Source organism: Callithrix jacchus, chromosome 4 (assembly GCF_049354715.1).
Source record: "Callithrix jacchus isolate 240 chromosome 4, calJac240_pri, whole genome shotgun sequence".
Taxonomy (NCBI): Eukaryota; Metazoa; Chordata; class Mammalia; order Primates; family Cebidae; genus Callithrix; species Callithrix jacchus.
In genome coordinates, this window is record NC_133505.1 from 48,060,517 (window position 1) to 48,088,459 (window position 27,943).

The 27,943-nt window shown below is 36.7% G+C and overlaps 1 protein-coding gene across 7 annotated transcripts in view; it reads right to left on the reverse strand.

Moving 5' to 3' along the window:
- Nucleotides 1–27,943, reverse strand: part of KIF6 (kinesin family member 6) — a 412,611-nt gene that overhangs the window by 313,390 nt on the left and 71,278 nt on the right. For all 7 annotated transcript variants that reach the window (XR_013534802.1, XR_013534801.1, XM_035295546.3 and 4 more), the window contains one exon: nt 1,390–1,537. Coding sequence is in view for 3 of the 7 variants with exons in the window: in XM_035295546.3 (XP_035151437.1) it covers nt 1,390–1,537 (148 nt within the window). In the remaining 4 variants the exon portion in view is untranslated. The remainder of the gene's footprint in view (nt 1–1,389; nt 1,538–27,943) is intronic.

The following is a 27,943-nucleotide window of genomic DNA, read 5'->3' on the forward strand; positions in this document are numbered from 1 at the left end:
GACAACATCTTTAAACACAGTATGTTCAGCCCCTCAGAGCAACTCCATAAGACTGAGGCATTAAGTAACCGCTCCAACGCCACATGCTGTAAGCAGTACTCTTTCTCAGAACCAGGTTGACCTGCACCAATTCCAATGATCTTTCTAAGACAAAAGGCTTCCACGTTAGGCCACAAAAATGACAGCTATTAGGAGTTATATTCCCAGTTTGTGAAATGTGGAAACAAAACAGGCAATCTCAGAAATAAGTGAGTAAATGAAAAAGGGGCCTTGGATCCAACATATATGCTACACTCAATCTTTTTTCATCCAAACTTTCTGGCATGCAAAGCTGGCATGTTTGAGCTAGAGAAAGATGAGCTGAACTAATGGATAATTGCTACTTTATGGATGGCAATTAGAATTATGCAGATCTCAGCAATTTCTTCTCATCTTTGCAACTCAAAATGCCAACAATATACAGTCAAGAAATTCTGGAGTGACTGTTACATTGACCTAGTTAATACATTTATTATACAGAAGTAATACAACCAAGGAATATCTGGAACTAGTAGGGACACTGGAGATTCTCTAGTACAATTCAGTCTCTGCTTTTACAGAAGGGAAAACTGAAACTCAGAGAAGGTATGTGACTCATTATAGGGAATTTGTTTGAGCACAACCAACAAAATAAAGCCTGTCTGAGGTACAGCGGCAATACATGTAATGGCACAAAGCACAGAGTCATGCATCAGATGGAGTTGGGCTAGAACTCCCAATCAGCTCTACTTATAGGATGTGGGCCCAGAGGAAAATATTTAACCTGAGGCTCAGTTTTCCCAGCTATAAAATGATAAGTTGCATCATATGTTCTATCAAATACTGGTAAAACTGATAAAGCTACTGGCATTTTGAGGCACTCAATAAAAGATACATATAATATAGATAGAGATCCCTTTTATATAGTAATAATAATTACAGTGGTATTTGTACTCTGGTAAATTCCTCTGGGCTTCTATCAAGTGTAAAATGGTAACAATCATACTATCCTATTTAGTGTTTTAGTAGCTCAAAGGAAGGTCTGCTTTGATATGAAGGCATTCCTCAGTTTCTTGAGGAATGTAAGATATGAGTTGGTAAAAGGTGTTGTCTGTTCTTTCAACCTTCGTTGAAGGAGCTCTCCTTGAGCCTTTGCTGAAATAGCAGTCCTTTAATGAGAAGCACCTTCTTCATTTTCACTTCTCCAGCAAAATCCCAACCTTTCCTTAAAGGTAAAGGCCAGAGTTATGACACAATAATACTTTATCATTTAGACACAATAAAATAAAATGTCATAATACATTTCCTGCTTTCAATAAATTTTTGCTGAATATATCAAATACAAAATGATATGAACAAAAAGTTTCATACCTTTTGTAACTGTTCAAAAATGTATGACAGTGTCCTTGGGATAATGCCTCGGTCACTGTAACGCTCTGCACCCCCTGTGATAGTGAATGTCTTCCCGCTGCCTGTTTGCCCATAGGCAAAGATGGTACCATTGTAACCTGCCAGGAAACTGCAATAAAGAATGACACACTTTTAGTATCAACATGGCTAACCGCATATGAATTAAATGTCTTGTATTCTAATAACAATCTTATTAAACACTACACAACAACTTTATAGAAATATCTATTTAAAATTTATATTTGTGAGTATCTGCTAGAATTTACATTTTTGTCTAGGAACAGCAGCACATCAATCCTGTTCCCTAAGAAAGGACGTGTAACTCAAACGGAGTTCAGTCATCTTAAATATATTCCTCATCTTTTAGTATATACTTGACTTGAATCAAAGAATATATTGAAAAAAAGTCCTGGGGAAACAACACCTGTAATTTGGCAAACTGTCAATCTGACACCTGGTACTTCACATGGTAAACACCCACAATGATAGTCACTTCCTAGAAGAGGAGGAACATACTCTGTTTGCCACCATATAACTTGTAATGTAATTCCCTACTTAATACTAAGCACCAACTGAAATCCTCTAGGATTTCCCCTCCTCTATTTTCTTAGAATGACTTTTTGGTAGAAGATGCTAGTCCATACATATTCTTCAGTCCTGCAGAGGAGCCCTTGATTTGATGGTGGTCTTAAGAACCCAAAGGCTGGATCTTCTCAGCTTTTGAATATAAGCTTGTAAAAATATAAGCATGAAATGAAGTAGACTTTCAAAACTGGGTCTTTTAGCTATGCTACATTGAACAGTAAACTTCTGTAGCTTTATATTTGTTTTTTTGTTACAAGTGGCTCCCTTATCTCCAAGATGTTTTCATCCAACCAGCTATGATGACATCAGCTATTGGTACCCATGTTGTGGGTAGATTTTTTGATAGATGGCTCCTCTGAGTTCACTCCTTACTGTTGGCATTAGAAATCCTGCTCTACTACTTCAGTCAATGTCCTATCTACAGTTCCATATTTCATATGCTTGCATGCCTGTGTGTTGAGTGATCTATCATTATAAGGGCCTCCTAAAACACAGTTTTGAATGGAGAGTATTCTGAAGTGGTCACTTAAGTCCTGAGCACCTTGTGCAACTATTAAACTAACAATAATATCTTCAGCAACAAGTCAATGCATCTTTTGCTGTGTAGGTGGAAAGTGTTATCAGTGCTGACAAATTTAAAAGACTTAATACAGGGAATGTGCAGGAAAGTATTGTTACTGTGTGATTCAATGTTCTACTTTTGAAGAGGTTAATCATTTTTCTTCATGTGTCTTTAGCTGGAGACAATAAATTGTTGAAATTCTCAACTTTTAAGATGTTGGAACTATGACGAATTTAGGTGTATAATTAAAGAAACATTTTCCTCAACAATGAAATACTGATGTCCCATTAGCAATATCGTTTGGATATATGATATTTCTTGGCCATAAATGCTCTAGGTAAATGAAGTCTAAAATTTTAAATATCTAACCTTAAACATTTTATCGATTTTTGATAGAAAAAATAATGCAAAATATACTAGGCTTTATCTATCTTTAAAAACAAAGAATACAGAGAACAAATTCACATTTTCATTTTGGTATAGATATAGCCTATGAAAAGTGAGTATGTTAGTAGGCTACATTGGCACCTGCTGATTCTTATGTCTACTTTTTTATGCTAAAATCCTCTTTCTCACTGCCAGTTATCCTAGTATGCCTGTCTCTAATATGTGGTCTCCCTACTCCCATCTGCTGTGGGATGGAAAAACAGACGGCATAGCTTCATAGAACACTGTAAAATAAAAAGGATAAGGCTCGACCTATATATACTCCCATGGCCATTTATTTATTACATTGCTACAATTAAACATTAAATAAGGAAATGTAATCAGGAAAATTTTGTTTTCAGTCCCTTCTGTAGAGCCTCCATTCCAACTCAATCTTGTAACCACTCTTCATTGGACACTAAGCCTTTTCATGTGCTTCTGGTATCATCTGTCCCAAGGAAAAATACTAGTTATAAATAAAGAAAGAGAAACAGTGGTGTAATGATCTTTGAAATACATTACTCCACAAGAACAATAATATCAGTGGCAAAAATTGTCAAAAATCAACTTTTTCAGAACTCTGGAAATTGTCCAAAGGCTCACACCAATCCAAGAAGTGTTTATGTAAGACAAAATGCTAAACTCAGTAGGAACTGTGAGCTTTGTGGTATTTTAACTTGAACATTCCCAGCACCTCTCCCTAGCTCCATGGTAGCCTTGAAAAACAACAGCCTTGAAACACTGGAGCTGTGAAATCCAGCAGCCTTGCAACCACTACAGGGGGTAGTATGGATTTGGGGCTCCTCAAAATGTCCCATCCTCAAAGAGCTACCACTCTCTGACTCATCTGGGAGCTGTCTGGAAAAGCTCCACTCACAGTTCTTGTCTTTGTTAGACCTGATTCAGAGTTCACTCAGCTTGAGCAGCCCTGTCCTAGGGATGTTTGTTGAAAAAGATCAGTGGCAAGTGTTTAACATCACAGTTGGCAAAGCTGCAATACCAGTGAAATAAACAAGAAGGTAGCCAAAAACTTAGAAAAAAAAATCTGTGAAATATGATGTGTATAAGGGGCTTCAAAAACCTCTGATGTACTCCTGGGAATCAGGAAGGCCACACACGTGCAGGACTATATGTATGCGCAGAAAATACCTGAGGAGGATGTTATTATTCACCTCTGGCTGGCCTTGAGACTGCACTAACAGAAAGTGAGAAGAAAGATAGTGTTACAAACTTCCTCAGCATTAAAGGTATGCCCCAGCAAACATGTAGGGACCCTTGTATGTAGGCTGGGAGACCGAGGAATTCAAGGAATTTAAGGTAAGTTATTTCATTATCTTGCCTAAACTTACTGGCTAGTTTGTTGGTGATAAATTTGCTCAGTTTTTGTTTATCTTGGAATGTCTTAATTTCTTTTTCATTTTTGAGAAAAATATTGCCAGATATAGAATTCTCTATTTGCACATGACATAATCTTGTATGTAGAAAATTCTAAGGAATTTACTATAACATTATTTGAAGTAAGAAACAAGTTCAGCAGGGCTGTAAGGTACAAGTCTTAACACTGTGTACATAGCACACTCCCTAAACTGATGCTGGCTTACTTGCAGAAATTGACAATATTCTTCTAAAATTTATACGGAAAGTCAAAGGAGACAGAATAGCTAAAACAATCTTGAAAAGAAAAAACCAACATAGATGACTCACACGTCCCTATTTCAAAACTTACTACAAAGCTAGAATAATTAAGATGGAGAGATACTGGCATAAGGCTATAAATATGGATCAATAAATTAAAATTAAGAATCCAGAAATAGAACTTTATATTTATGATCGTTGATTTTCAACAAGGGTCCCAACTCTATTCACGGGAGGAAAGAATGGTCTTTTTAACAAATGATCTTTGGACAACTGGATAGCCACATGCAAAAGAATAAAGCTGGACTCCTACCTCAGACCATGTACAAAAATTAACTCAAAATGAATCACAGACCTAATTTAAGAGATAAAAGTTAAAAAGAAAATCTTGGAAGAAAACAAATCTTCATGACATAAATTAGGCAATGGTTTTTTAGATGTGACATCAAAAGCACAAAGAGGCAAATTAAAAAAATAAGCTGCACTTCATCAAAACTAAAAACTTTTGTGTTTCAAAGGACACAATCAAATAAGTGCAAAGACAAGACAATGGAGATAATGTTTGCAAATTTTATCTATCTGGCAAGGAACTTGTCATCATATCCATAATCCGTAACATACAAAGAAATCTTACAACTCAATAAAAAGAAGACAAACAGTCTAATTAAAAAATGGGCAACAGATTTGAATAGACATTTCTCCAGAAAGATATGCAAATGGCCAATAGCATATGAAAAGATGCTCAACATCATTAGTCATTAGGGAAATGCAAATTAAAACCACAATAAGATGCAATTTCACAGTCACTAGAATGGCTAAAACAGAAAAAGAGACAATGAGAAGTGCTGGTGAGAATGTGGGCAAATTGGAACCCTCATACATTGTTGCTGGAAATGTAAAATGGTACAGCTTCTTTGAAAAACAGTCTTATGGTTCCTCAAAATGTAAACCTCATATTACCCGGCTAGGTATATACCCAGCAGTATTAAAAACATGTGTCCGCACAAACATTTGTAATGAATGTTCACAACAGCATTATTCATTATTTAGCCAAAAAGTGGAAACAACACAAATGACGTCAGCAGATGAGTAGATAACCAAGATGTACTGTATCCATTCCATGGGATAGTATGTGGCAAGGAGAAGACAGTACTGATACAAGCCACAAGAAGGACAAAAACCTGAGAACACATTAATTTTAAAAAGTCAGTCCAAAAAGGCCATATATTGTGATTCTATTTGTAGAAAATGTTTAGAATATGAAAATCCCACAGATAGAAAGTAGGTTAGTGTTTGACAGGTGCTAGAAGGAAGGGAAAATGGAGAGTGACTGCTAATAGGTATGGTATAGAGCTTCCTTTTGGGATAATAAAATGTTTTAAAATTAAATAATGGTGATTGATGGTTGCATATTTGTTCTAAAAACAACTAAATTGCATACTTTAAAGAGTAAATGCTTTAATATTTGAATTACGTCTCAACAAAGCTGTTTTAACAATAAAAATAGTAAAGAAGACTCTACACTAACTTGGTAATAACCAGATGTGTATACTACCTTTTCAGCAGTATTTTTAAAAGACAGAGAGAATAGTAATTAATGAAAGGAATGAAAAGCTAGTGATTAATTTCAGCAATGAACATTTTTGTTAAGAAATGTTTCTGAGCTTCCTAAAATCAACAATGTAGACTATTGCTTAATCCATCTCAGCTAGAGACAGCCCTGACATGTAAATAAATCAACCCTTTACAAATCCAGGGTTTGATCATCAGAGGAAATTTCCATTGTAGAAACCCTCTCTGTTTTTTTTGTTTTGGCAAAATGCACTTTTCCTAGAAGTTTAAATTATAAAGCTAAGATATTTTACCATTTCTTATCTTTTAATATTTGCATGAGCAAAACAAAAAATAAAGCCTTGACCCTTTGAAGATTATAATTTAAGTGTCACTCCAAACATATCACATTTACATGCTGGAAAAAAAAAACAAGTCATTTTAACGTTTAGTTTTTCCATTTTTATGACTCTTTATTTGTTTAACTAGGCTCCAAGTAGAAGACTGTCTGGAGGATCTGCCCAGAGTGAGATCTCATTTTGTTTACCTTCAGATGCAAAGGCTTTAAGACTCTCCATATACAGTGTCTAAATGAAAGTAACAAACAACAAATCATTATTGTAGTAATAATTTAGTTCACTAAACCAAAAAATAAGACATATAGTCCCTCAAAGAGACAGCATAACGGAAAACAAATAAGAAATAATACATAGTAACAGGATCATGCATTTTATAAGTGATGTCAGCAGAGTTCTTCTAACTACATTTTGTCCAACCAAAGAATTCCCTCTAGGTATTTCTGAAAAACAGTTACACAAACTATGCTTAGACAGGACCAGGTTGGACTTAGAGAACTGGATAGGACTGATTTCATTTTTTTGAGGAGAGAGGCAGATGAAGCAGCATCTTAAAAGTTTAGTCTTAGTTTAATAGTTACATTTAACAGTTCAGTCTTAGAAAAATTAAAAATCAGAAGAAAAAACAATTTATATGTATTTATAAACAGTTGTTAGAAGCAAAACATACTAGTTCACTCAGAAAACACAAACCAAACAATTAGTACTAAGGACAAATTTTTTAACCTTATAGAAATATGCTAAATATATGTTTAATCTGAAAAAATCTTTGCTTAATATCAACACAACTAATTTGGAAGAGAATGAAAGTTAAGTTCCCCTATTTTAAATATACATTTCCCCCTCACCCATACTTGCCTTTCCCACAGTTCTGAGATCCCAAATAAGTGAAAAGCAGTTTTTTTTGAAATCCCCAGAGCAGTTAATTTCTGTCCACTGTAGCCCTCTTTCTAGAATAAAGTCTCTCAACCCCTCATAGGCAGTCCCAAGGGGTTATTGGGTCTTTTATACAGAAATATGGTAAATGACTCTTAATTGTTTCACTTTCAGAATGTTTCATAGTGCATAAATTCAGTAGCTGAAATTTTAGAGATTTCAACCAAAAACAATAGCAATTCAAAATTAGCACAATTAACACAATTCAGTTTTGTCATATATAAAAATAATCTTCTCATCAGTTAAGTTATGTAACTCGTAAATGAACACGGAACTTGTAACATTTCCAGCAAGATTTTGATCACGGGGCATTTCCTGTGCTACCAAGAAGGGAGAAAACATGTGAGAAGGCCAATCATTCTGGGGAATTTAAGAGAATAGTAGACTTTGAGAGGTCTATTTTTCTGCCCAGCAAGCTTTCTTAGTCCCTTTTCTAGTAATAAGCTCCCAGTCTCCTTCTACAAGCTCAGGAGGAGCAGGCAGCTATATGGACCCCATGACTCAGGCCTGGCTAATCATACTACCTAATCCCAACTCGGTTCTTCCAACCACTGTCCCACCTGTAACAGCTATTAAATCATTGCAATAAGCTGATGACATGACTCAAGCAGAGCAAATAAGTGTCTTCATATCTTCTGTGTAGACTTTGAGAAGAAAATAAGTTTTCTTTTTTGCTGGGGTCCCTACTAAAGGCTATATGCCCTCCCCTTAGCACAAGGAAGCAGGGCCAAGTAAAGTTCAGATGGGTGAAGGAATATGGCTATGTCAGAAACCCAGGTCAAGCAGTAAAGACCCCAATTTTTTTTCTTCACCTGGGCTGAAGTGCAGTGGTATGATCTCAGCTCACTGCAACCTCAGCCTCCATGGTTCAAGAGATTCTCCTGCCTCAGCCTTTCGAGTAGTTGGGATTACAGGCACCCACCATTATGCCCGGCTAATTTTTGTATTTTTGTAGAGATAGGGTTTCACCATGTTGGCCAGGCTGGTCTTGAACTTGTGACCTAAGGTGATCTGCCTGCCTCAGCCTCTCAAAGTGCTGGGATAACAGGCATGAGCCACCACACTCAGCTTATGTTTTTTAACTTTTTTTTCTTTGAGACAGAGTCTTACTCTGTCCATTGGGCTGGAATGCAGTGGTGAAATTTCGGCTCACTGCAACCTCTGCCTCCCAGGTTCAAGTAATTCTTCTGCCTCAGCCTCCCAAGTAACTGGGACTACAGGTGCCTGCCACCACGGCAGGCTAATTTTTGTATTTTAGTAGAGACAAGGTCTCACCGTGTTGGCCAGGCTGTTCTTGAACTCCTGACCTCAGATGATCCACCCACCTCAGCCTCCTGAAGTGCTGGGATTCCAGGCGTGAACCACCTCACCCAGCCAAAGGCCCTGATTTTTATATCACTCCCTTCAATTCTTCTTTCAGCTAAACCAGTTACGTGAGACAAGAAATCTTCTCTGCTTTGAGTTGGAATTCAGTTATATGCAACCAAGAGAATCACAATTAATGCAAAGATTCTAGAGTGATCTGAAAGACACCTCTTATTCCTTGATTTAGAGCAGGGATCTCAAGCTGGCAGTAAAAGTTGCCTACAAGAATGTTTAAACTTATCAGAATTTGAGTGCCTTTTTGTGAGATGTGTTCTTCAGTTTGGCCTTGGTACTTAACATTCACTTACATCTTAGAATCAACTGCTTCCTAAAGGTATTTTGCTTGCCTAGACTTGAAAGCAGGGCTGCATCACTGCACAGCCACAGTGCAGTCCCTGTGAATGCTGGTGCTCCCTCACCTTTGTGCAGTGCCTAGCCATTTGTGTAGACTACTGAGAAGCCTGCTGCCTGGAGGTGCACAACATAGAAGTCCTGTGTAAAGGCATCTGAGTTTTTTTCCCCTACTTTAGACACTGTCCTTCCTAAAAGCATGTTTTGGCCCAAGGCAGTGGCTTATGCCTGTAATCCTAGCACAGCATGCCAAAGGATTGCTTGAGCCCAGGAGGTTGAAACCACCTTGGGCAACATAGAAAGACCTTGTCTCTATCCAAAAAAAAAAAAATTAGCTGAGTATGTTGTGTGCTCCTGGAGTCCTAGCTACTCAAAAGGCTAAGGTGGAGGATCGCTTGATCCCAGGACTTCAAGGTTACTGTGAGCTACGACTAGGTAACAAGAAGACCCTGTCTCTAAAGAAATAAGTAAATAAATAAAATAAGTCATAAAAATAAAAATGAAATACAATAAAAGCATGTTCTGGCAAGATCATTCCAAGATCTTTTACAGCTTCACTTTTATGATATATTGATCTAGTTGTAAATCCTTATAGAGAAGTAAAGTAGGTTACATGGCTAACCTTCATCAGCCTAAATCAAATCATCAATCATTTTGGAAAGGAATATCCAATGGCAAGAATATCTAGATTAGAAACAGTTACCCCAACCGTCCCAAATTTTTTTTGTGAGAAAAATGAAACTATACACATAGATTAACTGGTAATTTACACATCTGTGGGCATATCGGTTATTAAACTAGAGTCACAAAGAAAGAGACACACAAGCGAAAAAAAAAATGGCTAGCAGAGCATTTGTTTGGCCAACACTACCTTTTTAAAAAAATTCAGTCTGAATGGTCTTAGTCCTCAGGATCTGTGCTCCCCAATTTAAGCACAGATACTACCACTCTATCCGGCCCTCATTGCTTTACTTCAGATTCCTTGTTTGCCCTCCATGGGACGTTGAGTTTTGCAACCCCTGCTATAAAGTGACTCAGATAAATGCTAAGAGTAACACTCTGATTTAAAAAAGAATAAGTCAACAAAAAATTAAACTAAATATCAGCATCTTCCAGGTTTTGAAATGTCATAAGCAATCCCCTTATACCATCAACCACCCAAGAAACCAAATGGATATCCCCCACATCATTGTTCACATTTCATATGTGACAGGAAAACAAGAATGCTGGGTGCTTTCTTCTAAAACAGTCACTTTGGCCCAATCAAAGACTCCCACTCTGGGATGTCTCACTAACAAAGGATCAGCAGCTGCCTGACTTGAATGATTTGCAAATTCTCCTCTTTGGAGACAAGGGCTAAGTAAAGTGATCTCTTGAGATCCTTCCCAGTTCTATGATTCCCAGGGCTTTGTTCACAGTCTTGTCCCGACTACTTCAAACCAAACTTTGCAAGAAGCAAACACATCACGGGGCACCTAATCCAAACAGTCTCTCTTGAAAGGATCATCAAGGTCTTAAGCACACTAAACAGCTTCACATCCATAAGTTCATGGACCAAATCCAGGCCAGAGTGCTCTCTAAATGAGGCTGTTTATTATTTCCCAAATTACTGAAGAAACCATTTTGTCTTAGTATTAATAATAAGCAGCTTAAATCTGGTAAAATAACATAAATGCACGAAACTTTAATAGAAAAAATGACCCTTTCTGAACACATTCCAGTTCTAAAATGATTCAGTTTGAAGTCCAGCATATAGTATTGAAAAGTGATGGCTATATTTTTATCTCATTTACATTATAAAAAATGCATTTGCTAAAGAAGAATTTACACCAACACATGGATAAAACAGCCAGTCAACATCAAATGGCAGTAACCCTAAATTTAAATTGACTAAATTCCCAATCAAAAGACACAGCCAAAACCCAACGGCATGTTACATCCAGACCTGTTTCACATGCAAGGATACACAAAGACTCAAAACAAAGGGATGGAGAAAGATTTACCAACCAAATGGAGAGCAAAAATAAATAATAAATAAATAAAAAGCAGGAGTTGCAATTCTTGTATCGGATAAAATAGATTTTAAAGCAACAAAGATATAGTGGTAAAAGGATCAATGCAACAACAAGAGCTAACGATCCTAACACCCAGATAGGAGACTTAGATTCAATGAGACAGAAAATTAATAAGGATATCAAGGACTCGAACTCAGATCCAGAACAAGTAAACTTAATAAATATTTATAGAGCTCTCCACTTCAAATACACAAAATATACATTCTTGTCAATACCACATCACACCTACCCATTAGTTTAAATGAAACATTGGCCATTATTAATACCCAATTTTTTTCAAAATAAAGCAATATTTCCATTTACTCTCCCTCTTTCTCTTCCTCTTTCTTCCTCTCCTTTACTTATTATTTTTTTTTTTTTCTTTCCTTCTCTCAAAAAAAAAGAAATCAACTTGTAAACCTCTAGATCCAGGTCGGCAATGTCTCTTTCATTGCTTGATTTCCTTTCTTCCCTTCCCTCCCTCCCTCCCTCCCTCCCCGCTTCCTCCCTTCCTTCCTTCCTTCATCCCTTCCTTCCTCTCTACCGTCCTTCTTCCCTTCCTTCCTGCCTTCCTCCCCCCCCAAAAAACAAAAAAAAAACAAAACAAAAAAAAAAAAATGCATTTGCTATAGCATTTCTGACCAATATTTGTCCCATGATTCTTCAGAATAAACACTTAGATTAATTAAAGATATAATCATTTTCAGATGACCATCTAAGGAGGCAACTGAAATGAAACTATAAAGTTTTATACAACAATGTGGGGGAAATTCATTGCCTATAGGAATTTATTAGGACAGAATCTTGCATAAAATCTCAACTGGTTCCTTTGGGTTTCTTTTGCAGGGATACAAAAGAAAATAGAAAATACATTTTCCTAAAATTCTAACATTGAGTTCTCTGTCAGTAAATTGATCAATCACATTTCTCAAGAATTCATGATATTATATGAGAAGCCTGGTACTATGTGCTTTGTGAATTCGCAGGGGAAAAAAAGCTTCTTCTCAAGAAATTTGCAGTGCAAGATCAAACAAGATAACCACCAAGATAAGTATCTTTAAATATATGAGCCTGTGCACATATTCACCTATAATCTTCTAATTTACATGTCAGTCTATAATTTTTTAAAACCCAAAGGGCTGATTTATAAATGTGTCTGGAGAGAGATAAAGAATTTAAAGAAAGTCTTCTGCAAAAATTTATCGTTAGAGAGGCCAACTGAGAAAACTGTGTTTTCCTGGAGACTCCACCCTTTTTCTTGCAAGTGTGAATCAAGCTTCTGGGTCCTCTAGCCATCTGAATAGGTGGAAACAGAGATCCAAGAATCTAGGTGAAGAAGTAGGGGGACAGGCACAGAAATGAAAAGACAAAGGGCCTATATTCAGGGGGAGGATTTGTCTGAAGAGTTTGGAAAGAGAGTGGAAAGTGAAAAGTTGAGCACTGCAAGGTGATGGGGGAGGGTAGCACATGTCTGCCATCAGAGTGGAGAGTGCTGAGAGAAGCAGCAATGGAGGCAAATGCAGTCCCCTACCCCCTGCAATTCCTGAGAGCCCGAATACAATCTGACCTTTGAGTACTTCCAAAAGTGACAGCGTACACAGATTGGACCACATGGAGATCTAGTTTATATTTGAGTTCTGAGCCTTTTTCTCCATACTTCTAGTCTCAAGATTACTTGCCAAATAAGACCTTCTTATTTGACTTCAACTTTGTGTAAAATGGAAGACAGTATGCACATTCTTGCGAAAATTCAAACATATTTTGATTTCAATGGATAATAATCAAGGTGGAAAACTGCCCTTTGGAATAGAAAGGTAAATAAAAATACATCTCATGAAGTTGCAAGTAATCATCATGGCTTTATTTGCATCATGGATATACAATGATCTAACGAGATTTAGGAGCCAGAGTTTGAAGTAGAAAGATGTGGCCTGATTGGGATCACTAATACAGGAATCACGAAAAAGGAACAGAAAAGCCTGTTCAGCTGAGTAATGTCAACCTCACCCTGCAGGTCATGGAGAACTATGGCCTATGGTACTACGGCCTGTGAACTAGAGGGGCATGACAGTAGAGATGCGGAGTCAGTCTTGGCTGGGCAAACATTAGATGAGGAGTCTTGTAGGAGCACAGTATGAGGAGAGACATGGGGACAATGGAAGGGGATAGTGTTCACGAAATTTCATGAGACACATATCCTACTATCTGATTATGGATAATAGAAGCACAGGATCATCTTACTAAGTGCAATGAACAGTCTCAATAAACTAAAAAATCTTTAGCCTTAAAGCACTCAATCAAAATTTATATATTTAAATTTTTCCGTAGCACTTCAAACTCAGTCTGATCAAAACTGAACTTATGACTATTTTCTTTTAGACATATTCTTCCTCTTTCATTCTCTAGGTATTCTGAGACTTCTATTATCTCCCACTTTAAAGATGAGAAAATTTAGCTTTAGAGAAGTTAACTATATCAAGGTCACACTTAGTAAGTGATAAGAGTAAAATCAAGGTCTATTTGATTCCAAATATAATATTCTTTCTACTACCCAAGTTATAAAACAAACCTACCATCTTTTTATAAAGCTAACGATCAGGTATGATTGGGAGAGTAATATCCAGTTAAACAGTTGTATCAAAGTTGCTCTCCACGGAAGTTCGTAGGAAAAAATAACTTAAAAATCTCAGAGGTTAAGTATGCTGGCTTCATGTTTATAAAATGTGAGGGCTAATCAAAATAAACAGATTAAGATCAATATGACAGTTTAAGTTATATACATTTAAATTATATATTCCAGTACTTTTCATTTGTTCTCATCTTAAAACCACACCTTTGTTGCTGACACAGCCTATAGCAAGCATCTTACAGGTATGAACGCAGTGCAGATTTATAATACTTTCATCTAGTGTACCTTGATTTTCATTAATTACATAGGACAATCTTGCAAAGTACTGTTTTATAACACCACTATCTAGGATGGTTAATGACAGGAAAGAAAATTCACTACAACAAAAAAAATCTGTACCGCCATTCAAAGAGAAGTAAAGGATGTGACTTTATCATCAACATGTTTACAATAGGATTAAAAGAATAGAAAACAGAAAAGAATTACTAATCTTTTTAAGATTTTCCTCCTAAAAGCAGATATAAAAGTAGAAAACACCAGAGACTTGGGGGACAGCCACTAGGAAAGTCAGAAGATTCAGAGGAGAGGAAGAAAGAATGCAGATATTTTCCTCAATTTCCTTTGATGTCTGACATCTAAAAACTCTCTTTTCAATTCCCCATCTGGAACCCAAGGATCACAAAGGGATTGCAACTTGTAATGAGTGACTATATTTTACACAAAAGGTAAGGTCAAGCTGCTGGATGGCTCTTAAAATCTAAAGGAGAGGGAAAGGGCAGAAGTGCTCTCCACCACTTCTCCCTAACTTCAGTTAGCTGACTGTTCAAGAGGAACAACAGAGGGCTTTGTGAGGCTGAAGAAAAAAAAAAACTCTGTAGGATGCCAGTGGGGGGTGGTTTCATAGATTTCTCTGGGCAGAAAGCTGGGAATGTGGTCCTCTGAAGGCACAGGAAACAAAATAACTCTTGAGTATAGAGCAGAATATAGCAGAACTAAGAAGGCAAGCCACTGAAAGCAGTTTCCCAAGGCTTTCAAACAGTAGAAATTGGTTCATTGGTATGGCCCATTATTAGGACCCTGTTTTCAGCACAGCACTGCAGAATGTAGGGGCATATTCAATGGCAGTAACAAGCTACTCTTTACAAAGATGACAAGAGGAAAGAGTCCCATGGTAATGAGAGGCTAATAACCTTTCATGTGCTTGAGGTGAATAGGTGGGGAAGGCAGTCAAGACATATTTACTGATATCTATAGCAAGGAGGACAAGACACCAGGGCGGTGGGGGACAAACTGTTACACTGAAGGTAAAATGGAGGTCATCATAAAGCAAACTCCCCAGCTCCTCTCTCCACTCTCAGCCTCCACCCCTGCAAAGAGAAGTTTATCTCCTTTCCTCTGGTCCTAGAGATTGGCCGTCTTCTCATCTAAAGCTCAACTCTTCCAACTGAATTCTAGATCGCACCCATTCTTTCCTACCTCTAAGGGACCTTTCTCCATCAAATAACTCCTCTCTTGTATTTTCTTCTTCTCCCTTTATATTAATTGCTCCTCCTTAGAAAATAAACAGTCTCAAGTTTCTCCCATTACTGGAAATGCCTTTACTTATTTTTGATTATACGAGTAATTCATAAATGCATGAATACATGCTTGTTAAAAATATTTCCATTACATTTAAAGTCTCCTTTGAATATAATTCCCCTCCTCATCCTCCAACTTTCACTATAGTTATCACTGTTATCCCTTTTGTATGCATACTTCCAGACATTTTACATACAGCACTACTTCATGTCTTTTTCCCTTTTTAAACAATTGGCTTAATATTCTATATATTGTTGCTCAATTTGTTGACTCAACAATGTCTCTCAGATCAGTGGATCCACCTCATTTTTTTATACTCTGAGTCTGTATAGTTTTTCACAGTATAAATGTACAATTTATTTAATCAGTTCTCTGCTGATGAACAGTTGGATCCTTTCCAATTACTTGTCATTACAAACAGTGCAGGAAGGAACAACAGTCTTTACCGCTTCTCTACAGTAGATGCTTAAAAGTAGAATTTCTGGATCATGGAGCAGGCATATGTTTAGTTTAATAGATACTGACAATGATGTCCTCTAAAGTGGCCTCGCCAATGTATATTCAGACCTGTAATAGAGGAGTTCCAGTTTCCTCACTTGCTCTTGATATTATCACATTTTTACTTTGCCAATTTGATGAGAAAGAGATATTTCTTATTTTAAATTTTCATTTATCGGATGGTAACGTGATCAAACATTTTCATATTCATATTTTATATTCACATTAAGCATACTTTTATATGTTTATAGACCGGTTATATTTCCTCTTTAGGGAAATGCCTGCTAATGTCCTTTGACTAGTTTTGTAGCAGATTGTTAGTCTCTTTCTTATTCGTCGGGAGGAGTTATTTCCATTTAATCATAGTAATCCTCTGCTTACATTGCATATTTTCTCCCAGATAGTAACTTCCCTTTTAATACTGTTTATGGTGGCCTGTTACCCAAATATTTTATTTTAATTAAGTCACAATTTTTTTTCTTCATGTTTTTTGCATTTTATGTCTTAACAGGGCTTTCAGTTCTTCAATATCACAAATGTATTTTCTCCATTTCCCTCTATTTATTGCTTTTTTTTATCATTAGTTATTTAACTCATCTTATATTTTTTGGTAACATAAGTTAGAATCTAACTTTGGTCTTGCTCAGTTAATAGCTAATTTCTCCAGTACTATTTATTAAATGATCCATTATTCTCTGATACATTTTAAATGCCACTTATGTCATTAACTAAGTTCTCATATATACCTGGGTCTGTTTCTAAGCTAACCATTTTATGCTAACAATTTATTTGTTTATTGTCAATAACAAATTGACAATACAACACTATTTTACTTATCATAAATTTATAATACAGTTTGATATCTGCCAAGCAAGTCTACCCATCTTCGTTCTTTTACAAAATTCTCTTGACTATTCTTGTACATTTTCTTTTCCTTGTGAATTTTAAAATCAGTTTTGTCAACTTTCAGTTGCTTCTAATTTATTTGACCACAGAAGACATTTTTCAAAGATCAATATTCAAAGGAACACACTTCAATGACACACTGACTTAGGCTATATCTGGCCCAAGGATTTTTTTTAATTTGGTCAGTATAGTCTTGAGCCATTCATGTTTTTTAAAATGTTTGACACTCATCTAAGAGATAAAAGTAAATACTAAATGTGCAACAGGGTGTTTGTAGGTATGTGGTAGGGTGTCTCTGTCTTCCCAAATGGCAACAACTGGCTGAGGCCAAGTGGTGACTCCTCCCTTCAATTACATGAGCCCTAAGTCCCAGTTCTCCAGTTTCTGAAATGGGCCCACTTTGATCACGTGTACTACCTACCTATTCTCTGAGAACACTGTATTATTGTGATACCGTCCTAAATAGCTTCATATCCCTCAAATTCATCCTCTGTCTATACTGCCACCAGAATGACTTTTCTATACACATATAACTGGGCCTCTCCTATGCTTTAAATTATTTGGAAACTTTCAACTCCTTTTAGGATAAGATCCAGTTTTTTCTGTAGGCCTTATAAGGCTTTCCATAACCTGGAATATTTTTCACCTGTCATTTCCCATTATTTCCACATTATCCTTTCTCTAGCCACTTGACCTGCCTACAGCACCCAATAGATTTCCCACACATTCATTCATACTTCAATTTAAGTTGTTCTTCCTGTGTAGAATGCCATGTCATCTCCATCACAAACCTCACCCTCCAGTCTTGTACCCCAACCAAATTTCTTTTATCCTCGCATTGATTTGCATGGAGAACTCCTATATTTCCACATTTCAGACTCAATTCCATTGCTACCTGCTTTCTAAAGCTCCTTCTGACCACTTGGCCTGTAACTCTCACCACCATCCTCAGAAAGAATAAAGGCTTTTCTTCTATGTCCCTCTTCCAGTCATTATACCTTCCACTAATGTTCTTGTCTATTTGACTCATAAGATTGTGTTCTTCTTGGAGAAAAATTCTAAATTAATCAATTCAGTATCTCTTAAGCCTGGATTAGGGTAACTAGAAGTTCACAGGCATTCAAAAAATCTGTGGAATGAGGGAAGAGAAGTTTGGACAGAGGAGTGAAGGGAGGGAGAGCTTAATAAATCAGTCACTGCCTCCACTCTTGAGGAGCTTAGAGCCATATAGAATTCTGCTCATTATTTAAAATAATAGTATAGCCAGTGAGACCAAACAAATTCCTAAAGAGAGCATGGACTTAACTTTCTCCCACATTTTAACAAGTAATGTCAACACAATTACATAATCGTTTCCCTGACAAACATAAAAGTTGTGAAAGTAAAGTAAATCCACAGACAAATTCTCTCTAAATTTAAAGGTAAGGTTTTTAAAGTTATTTTGCCTTGCAATCAAAATCGTTTCATTTCTGAAATAATAAAGGAATTTGATGGAAATAAGTGATTGAAAATATTTTACTGTACACATAGGCATTTAGTAGTCTGCAAAGTTAAGATAGCCTGCACTCAAATAAGACTTAAGGATGCTCCTTGGCAGATATGAACATTCTTTCATACTGAAGACCACTCAGCTATACCAGCTTTGTCAAACCCCAAAAGTGATCTCAACAAGATGCCTACACCCTACAATCACTTTTATAGAACATTCTTAGATTCTGACTGGTTCCATTCTGGTATTTTTAGCATCTGTCTAGCAGACTTGTGCATATACATAAAACACACAAAATTCCATTAGCACAACATTAAAGTTTCAAATTTAAACATACAGGAAACTGAGAAGTTATGGCCCTCATAATAACTGTAACTTATCCACTTTATATATGCATTATGTGTTAAGTTTAGACATCAAAAGGTCAAGCATTGAACTGGCATACAAAAAGGACTCATATATACACAGTCCAAATTCTCATCTCGCTTAGAATGTCTACCTTTATTTTAAAAAAGCTATACACTAATATAATCTGCTTTCCATATACATAATGGAGACAGAGGAGAGCTGGAATTGAGCCTATTTCATTAAATATTCAGGTGGTTTGAAGTTATTCACACTGTATTAAAAATTGCTATGCCTTTTCAGGACACTTTTAGTTCAGAAAATTAAAACAAAGTACAGAAAGCACCTATTTCCAAAATAAGGGAAGCATAAGATTTTTAAAGCATCTTGAAAATTCTATAATGGTTAAAAGAGTAAAAAAAAAAATTTACACCTAACACTCTTACAACATCTTTTCAATTCTATTTATTAGTTTATTTTCTCTCTAAATTCTCATTATATAGACATTTTTGAAGGAATTCTGTCAGCTTGGAAATAAGAACTCACCTCTTGTGAGGAGCATAATTTGCTTCACATAAAAGAAAAAAAGCTTACTTTGTTCTACTACTACTTAACATATTAAGTTCAGAGTTATACATTAAATAATTTCCCTGTGAGCTGAGGCCAAGCACATATATTTCCACCCGGGGGAAAAGTTTAGAGTCAATGAAAACACGACTCAATAATGAAGGTCTTCACACAAGGGGCAGTCAGCCAAGCTAGAGCTTGAAAGGCCAACATGGTGTGTGGCTCTTGCTTGAATGCACAAAAAAGACCTACTAAATCACTTAAGTACTGGAGCTTTCTTTTGAGTTATAAAGAGTCACACAAACTTTGGGCTAGAAGGACCAGTCTGGTTTGTCCTGCTTTCAGGTAGGCCCACCCAAACTATCCTGGACAGAGGAGAAACTGAACTATATTTAGAGCCTGCCAAGAGAATCCACAATTGCTCCTAATAATTCATTCTAGTATTAAATAGCTCTGTCAAGAAATCTTCCCAATATCTCCAGTAAATCCTTTGTGCTGAAATTTAAACCGGAAAACGGCCCCAATGTGACTTGAACATGTGGTCTCCTAACCTGGAGGTTATATTGTACTGTAAGGATGCATACAATAGGACCAATTCTTTATGTATTTTATAGCAATTTCCCAACAGTTACTGAAGAGCATCTGGGCCAAGAAAGTGCTACATATAGAAAATATATGTCCTATTTTGTTACAGTATTTGGAATATCATCTCATTAATCAGATTTTCTTTCTTTAAATGTGGCCACCATTCTAAGGCCAGAAAAGCAGCAGATTACAAAAAAGTCTGTTTCTGTATATTGCCACAGCACTGGTCAGTAAGCACTCAAATTGGCTTTTTCACCATATTAATGGATAATCAAGTGATATTTGGCTGTGTTCCCATCCAAATCTCACCTTGAATTGTAGTTCCCATAATCCCCACGTGTCCTGGGAGGGAACTGGTAGAAGGTAATTGAATTATGAGGGTGGTTACCCCAAGCCGTTCTTATGATAGTGAATGAGTTCTCATGAGATCTGATGGTTTTATAAGGGGCTTTTCCCCTTTGCTTGGCACTTCTTTCTCCGGCTGCCTTATGAAGAAGAACATGTTTGCTTCCCCTTCTGCCTTGATAGTAAATTTTCTGAGGTCTTCCAAGCCATGCAGAACTGTGAGTCAATTAAACCTCCTTCCTTTATAAACTACCTGGTTTCGGGTATTTCTTCATAGCAGTATAAGCACAGACTAATACATCAAGTCCTGGTTGATCAGCACAACAAATCTGAATAAGTAAAGTTTCATTTTGAATTATTTACTTAGCCTCAGAAATGGCTTAAATTTGTGCTTTCTTTTTTCTCTCTCTCTCCCTTAACTCATTCCCTTCCTAGGGACAAATTTTCCTCTGTCCCAAGAATATAAGCATCCCACTCCACCTATGGTAGTAAAACTGGGAGGAAATAAAAATCAAAGATCAGAAAAGGAGTTAAAAGGGCATGCAGTAGGGGGAAAAGAAGTAGGCATAGCAGAAAAGAGAGGTACAAGAAAGAACAGAGCCTTGGGAGCTAATAACAAGTACCCTGAGAGAACCAGATAAAGGCCCTTCTGTGAAAAGCTGATGAAGAGTTAGAACAAAAGAGTCACTACCAGACTGATAACCTCTAACCTCCCTCAATCCTTCTCCACCCAGCAACCAGGAGCCATCTTTGAAAAATACAAATCAGGTCAGTCTCTGACCAATAATTCATCATACTGATATTGTAATTTTTTAACATGGTAAACTCAGCCATTCATGGATAGTAAAACTACTTACTTTAATTATACTGGAGACTTTGCCACCCCAGGAAAGTTTAAATAATTAAGAATAGAGGTAAAGTAAATCAAACCCATACTCTTAATAACATCATGAAATATATTAAGCGTACTTTTAATATCATTGTGCCATTCTAGTTGTTTTATTTAAAGAGTTTGAAATACTTAAAAAATCATGACTTTAATTTAAAACATATAATCAGTTTCAGATTTGAAATGTTAAATGGTATAAGTACATTTGATTCAATTTTGGAAATAGCTTTAAAATGTTAAGAGAAGTTGATTTACCCGGGGTATATGTTTGCTTATTATTTTTTAAGTTGCTGTACGCTTAAAATGATTTGTTAGGTTTGTAAGTCCGCCCCACAGGCATTTGAGGTGTTTGAGACAGTCACAGACATTACATGTGTAAATGAGGTTTAAAATGTTTAAGGGAATTTAATTAGCTAAATTAAATTGTAATTAATTGTTTAAAAAATTTATAACTGTTAAATTTGAACCAATCAAATGTTAACAAATGAAAGAAACTATTCTTATTTTATATAATAATAACTAAATGTAAAAATAGACTCATAAGATTTGTAGGTTGAAGTAGGTGTTTGAACACACAGCTTTAATAGAGACAATATCAATTCAGAACCCAATTAAATGTAAGAAGCCCTTTTAAAGATTTCTCTGGAGACTAAAGGCTGCAAGATTGCTTGAGCACAGGACTTCAAGACCAACCTGGGCAATATACTGAGTCCCCCTCTCAAAAAAATTATCTTAAATAATAAAATACTCAAACTGAAAACAAGATCAACAAAAGCAGGGTCTTTCTCTGCCTGGCGTACCCCAATGTCTTCAGAGGCAAAAACTTGTCTACACATATACATAGTCAAAAATACACGTCCACATGGAGCTGTTTCGTCAACTTCAACTTGGCATCTTTCTTTTCTTTTTCTTTTTTTCTTTTCTTTTCTTTCTTTCTTTCTTTTTTTTTTTTTTAAGACAGAGTCTTGCCCAGGTTGGAGTACAGTGGCGCCATGATGGCTCACTGCAGCCTCAACCTCACAGGCTCAATCGATTCTCCTACCTCAGCCTCTTAGTAGCTGGGACTACAGGTGCACACCACCATGCCTGGCTAATTTTTGTATTTTTGGTAGAGATGGGGTTTTGCCATGTTGCCCAGGCTAGTCTCAAACTCCTGGACTCAAGCGACCCACTGGCCTCAGCCTTCCAAAATATGTCTGGTGGAACTTACTACCTTTCTGAAGATCAAATTAGAGCAACCAGTCATACCAACAGTAATGGAAAAAAATCTGTTCTGGAATATTTGTAGATATGAGGAAATTTAAATTTTGAAATAAGATTTCCAAGGGACACTGTGGACAATAAGAACTATAAGTATGGGACTATAAGGATTTGTTCCTTGGCTGGTGATTGCAGATGAATCATAGGAAGAGAAGGGGAGTTAAGCCATAAATTGCAGCTAGAAATAACAGTAGTCAATCCCAGGGTTCCCTCAGGAAGATGTCCCATGTGCTACTGAAACCAAAGCCAGAAGCACACAGCCAGTTGCATGGTGGGAACTGGGAAAGTCAGAATAAGCATAATACAAGCACTTTTAGATTGGCTATGAGAAGGTTTATGAAAATATGTTGATGAGGGGAATTTATAAAATATAAATATATCACAAATAAAACTCGAGAGAATGGGGCCAATGCAGCAGAGTGCACAGTCACTTCTAAGACATGAGCTGAGCAGGGAAGAAAGGAGTTACAAAGAGCAGTAAGTTAAAAAGAATATCAGCCAGGCGCAGGCGCTCACGCACTTTGGGAGGCCAAGGTGGGCGGATCACGAGGTCAAGACCATCCTGGCCAACATGGTGAAACCCCGTCTCTACTAAAAATACAAAAATTAGCCGGGCGTGGTGGTACACGCCTGTAGCCCCAACTACTCTGGAGGCTGAGGTGAAAGAATCACTTGAACCCGGGAGGCAGAGGCTGCAGTGAGCCGAGACTGCGCCACTGCGCTCCAGCCTGGCGACAAGGCAAGACTCCGTCTCAGAAAAAACAAAAAGAAATAGATAAATCTAAAGAAATAATTGCCTTTTGTTAAAGAAAAAAACAGTTGTGACATTTGACTTCCCTAAAGGTATAGACTGAAGATAACATTTTATAACGATAACAAAAGAGAGGAATGAAGATGAGGCAAAGATTATGTCAGATGAGAGAGTGTAGTTCTAAGAAAGAAACGTAAAGCATTTAATCAGCACTATTAGACACTTAAGCAGATAAATAAGCCAATAAACATGTTGAAAGATTTGTTCCTAGAATCTACATGTACTAAGCATTACTCTAGGAGCTGGGAATATAGCAGTGGCCAAGGTAGAGAGATTCCCTATCCTCAGGGGGCTTACATTTTAGTAGAACTAATTAGGATTGGAACTAATATCAATTTTAAAACAAAATAAATGTTGTATCTAATATAATTTCATGGGGTGATAACTGTTATAAATAATAGGAAACTAGGGAAAGGAGAAAATGAAAGGATCGTATACAATTGTCAAGACATGGACAAGCAGGTCAGAGTTCAAGCTTGGTGTTTCGGGGTGCAGGGGTGGAGGTGGGTAGTGGAGATCCCAAAGAAGAAATAGAAGGTAAGGTACCCTGAGAATCACCATTTTTGGAAACAGCAATTGGTCTTAAGACAATGACCTTACAATTACCTCTAATTTCCCCCACATGATGGCAGCCTTGATTCTGAGACTGAAAACTATTAAACTCATTTTTTACCCCTAAACATCTCACTGACAGATGGCTGCATGCAGAAGGAGCTGGCATTATGTGTCCTCTCAAGATATTTCTAAATAAATCCGTGTCCTCCAGACCCAAAATACACGGTGTTTTCATGATAGTTGACTTTACATAAAAATTTGTGAAACATGTTTGGTGGTGAATTAGATAGGTAAAGAAGGAACATAAACTGGTTGGGAGCAAGATTTACTTGCTTGAAGTACGGGAGATCTGGAGGACAAAAAAATAGCTAAGACATATATATTTTTCTCTTCTTTTAGCCTGAATTAAAGTTTTGAGAGTGAGAGTAAGATGTTAGAGACACTTTTTGTATCCTTTCCAAAATTTGAATAAATCATTTGTTCCCTATATGATTTAATTTGGGAGCCAATCATAGTCCCCAAAGATACAATCCTTAATAGCATAATGCCAAATGTTAAACTCCTGGAAGATCAAAATCTGGAAAAAATAACTAAATATTCTCTAAAAGATATTTATTTACATTTTTAAAAGGAAATTTGAGAAGCACAAAAACATGACAAAACATTTAGCCATTTTACACAACAAAATAGGCAATAATAACATATTTCTATATGCATAAACCCTCATGTATAACAATGACAGTTGCGGAGTACACAAGTTATAAGCACATGAACTGTATTCACAAACAAATAGGTTGAAAAGGAAAATGTATAAACTCATGAGAGACAAGTAAAAAGCCCCCTGAGGATAGGGAATCTCTCTACCTTGGCCACTGCTATATTCCCAGCTCCTAGAGTAATGCTTAGTACATGTAGATTCTAGGAACAAATCTTTCAACATGTTTACTGGCTTATTTATCTGCTTAAGTGTCTAATAGTGCTGATTAAATTGCTTTACATTTCTTTCTTAGAACTACACTCTCTCATCTGACACAACTCATACCACTGTGGTTGGCAATTGTGTGCACCTAGCTTTATAACTGTGGTCATCTGAAACACCATAAGGACCAACCTAAGACAAGATGGATGAAAAACCAGGCTGGGTCACCGCCATATATGCAGTCATCCAAAGAGCCAAAATCTCAAGAAATTTTATCTTCCACAAATGCGGATGTACAAAATAGATATCTCTTCATTCACAGGGGAAGGTTCAATGTTTTTGCATACAGGCAAAGTGCTTACACAAAGTCAATGTTGTGATAATGCACTTTTGTGGAGTCAAATTTGTAAAAACTGCATGAAATAAATGAGAACTCTCTAAAAGTCTCAACAAAATTCGTACCTCTATGATGCGAAGATGAAATACAAAGCATAATTAATTGGAAAAAATAATGCCAACAATTTTAAATAGTAAAAAAAAAAAAAAACTATAGAAAGGAAATAAAACCCAAGCCCAGAAAGAAAATTCAACATATGAAAAAGTGTATTACAGGAATGGATTATATGCAATTGCACAGATCTGTCCAGAAAAGCCGGCAACTTTCACAATCATTAACTATATTTTGAAGTCTTGCATTGCAATGAAGAGCTGTTTTTTTGGTTTTTGTTTTTTCTCTTTTAGGACATTACTCTCCTCGCAGAATATGCTCACACTCATTTCCTATGTGATACTGATCTTCTTGAAATTCTTCTATTATTTGACCTGCACCAATATGAGCAGTCCCTATTAAATTTTCCCATCTTCTGTGCCGTGCTTCTTTGTTGTTTTGGGTACATGGAAAACTTTTCTGCATACACTCAAATACAGAATACAAATTTGACAGAAACAATGGTGATGAAACAGCAACACCATTGCATGTCTTCTTATCAAACTATGCATATAATTCTTTTCAAATCAGTTACTTCACTGGCTTCTTCAGGCAAATGTGGCTTTAATTCATTAAAATCTCCTGGAATGTCATCAGCTAGAAGGAATGTCATGCAGACAAATTATGCATTTTAAAATTGAAGTATTCGATGTTGCCAAATATCATGGCCAATCCACTCATCTAAATTTTTCACTAAATGCATTGGGCAAAAACAAACTAATTTGGTAACACCTTGAAAATCATTGTTAGAAGCCCTGATCACACCTAATTTCTGTCACTATGGTTTGGCAATTCAGTTAAAATCCATTTTCTTCTGCAAAGTCCACCAAATCTTCAAATAAACATTTATAAAGTGCTTTGTTTTTTTTTTCAGTTATTAGTACATAATCAAGCAGATCAGTTCTAGAATTTTATGACCTAACAGGAGCTATGAATTGTATATATTAATATACAACTATGAATTGTACATAGTTGATTAAAAAATAATGGGGACAGTTTTGAAAGTGCCAACCGTTAGCCAAAGTGAAACACATGCTAGTTTTTCTATGTTAGATTTTGTGGTAAATATATACATAAGAACTCTATCTTCTTCTACAGTCAAATCTCTAATCAAGGATAATTCACCACCTAACATGGTTTGTAACTGGAGGAAGCTCAGTATTTGCAAGTGTCTTTGGTCCAGAAAGATGCTGAGCATCTTGATTTCTTTTTACTCTCTGACAAAGGAAGTTTTTTGAAGGCAAGCATGGTGTTATGTATGAAGGGGCAAACGTTGATAACAATTGAATAATTTGGCAGGGGAGATTTCTTGCATTTTTTGCCTGTGTTTTCACTTCTATGATCTTTGAAATATTTGCAGCACTCGTATTTGAAGGGGGATTGTGGCCTACAAATTTTGTAAATACATGCCATCTCTCTGAAAGTCTAGTTATTGTGTGGCCATTGCAATTAAGCAAATTTCTGCTTTTGCAGCACCGATAATAATTAGCTTTTACACTTTTATCTTTCATGCCATTAAGTAACCTCATACACTTAATTTTTTATCACAGCATTTTTACATGGGAACCAGTTTCACAGATCTTTTTCACTGTGTCGTAAGAAATACAGTAAGAAGGAATGAAATTCAGCTTCCCAGTACCAAATCTGTATTAGTCAGGGTTTCTCCAGAGAAACAGAACCAATAGGATATGTACACAGATAAATGAGAGAGGATTTATTATGGGAAAGACTGACACAATTATGGTGGCTGAGAAGTCCCACAACAGGCCATCTGAAAGCCAGTGACCCTGGGATGCCCATAGGCTGGCTCAGGCTAAAAGCCACAGTATGGGGTGGGCGGGGGCAGGGATGAAGTAAGTCCCGGAATCCAAGGGCCAATGAGCCTGGAGTTCCAACATTTAAGGCAACAGAAGAAAAGTCTGTCCCAGCTCTGAGACCAATTTGCCATCTGTATTTGTTTTCTCTGGCCAGAACCAATAGAATGACTCCCACTAACACGGTGGGCAAATCTCCCCCACCTAATCTACTAGGACTCATATACTAATCTTCCTTGAAAACACCCTCACAGACAGACCCAAAATAATTCTTTGCCAGCTTTCTAGATATTCCTTAACCCAGTCAAACTGACACCTAAAATTAAGTCTTCAAGTCCACTCTTTGTCAACTTGGCACCAATACCTATCTCCTTAAAACACAATTTCCAGATAAAGACAATAACAAGGTAATAGTTCTGCTGAGCATGGTGCAATTATCCTGTGAGTGTAATTTTTGAGATTTTAGATGTTAGTGATTTTAGACTTTGGGGAGTTTGATCTTTCAGGATTTCAACATTCAGGATAATGGTGTTCAGGATTGTGCCTGATATGGTTTAGACATATGTGTTCCCTCCAAATTGTACGTTGAAATGTAATCCCCAGTAATGGATATGGAGCCTGGTGGGAGGTGTTTGGATCATGGGGGTGGATCCCTCACGAGTGGCTTAGTGCCATCCCTTTGATGGTGAGTGAGTTCTCACTCTGATTTCATGAGAGATCTGGTTGTTTAAAAGTGGGTAGGACCTCATCCTTCTTTCTCTTACTCCAGCTCTTTCCACATAAGACACCAGCTCCTGCTTCACCTTCTGCCATGACTGTAAGCTTCCTGAGGCTCTCACTAAAAGCAGACACTGGCATCACACTTCCTGTACAGCCTGCAGAAATATGAGCCAAACTGATGTTTTCTTTATTAATTGTTTAGTCTCAGGTGTTCCTTCGTAGCAATGCAAGAACAGACTAACATATGTCTTTCCGAATTATGATCGAAATCCATTTATTTTAGGCTCTGAAAATTTT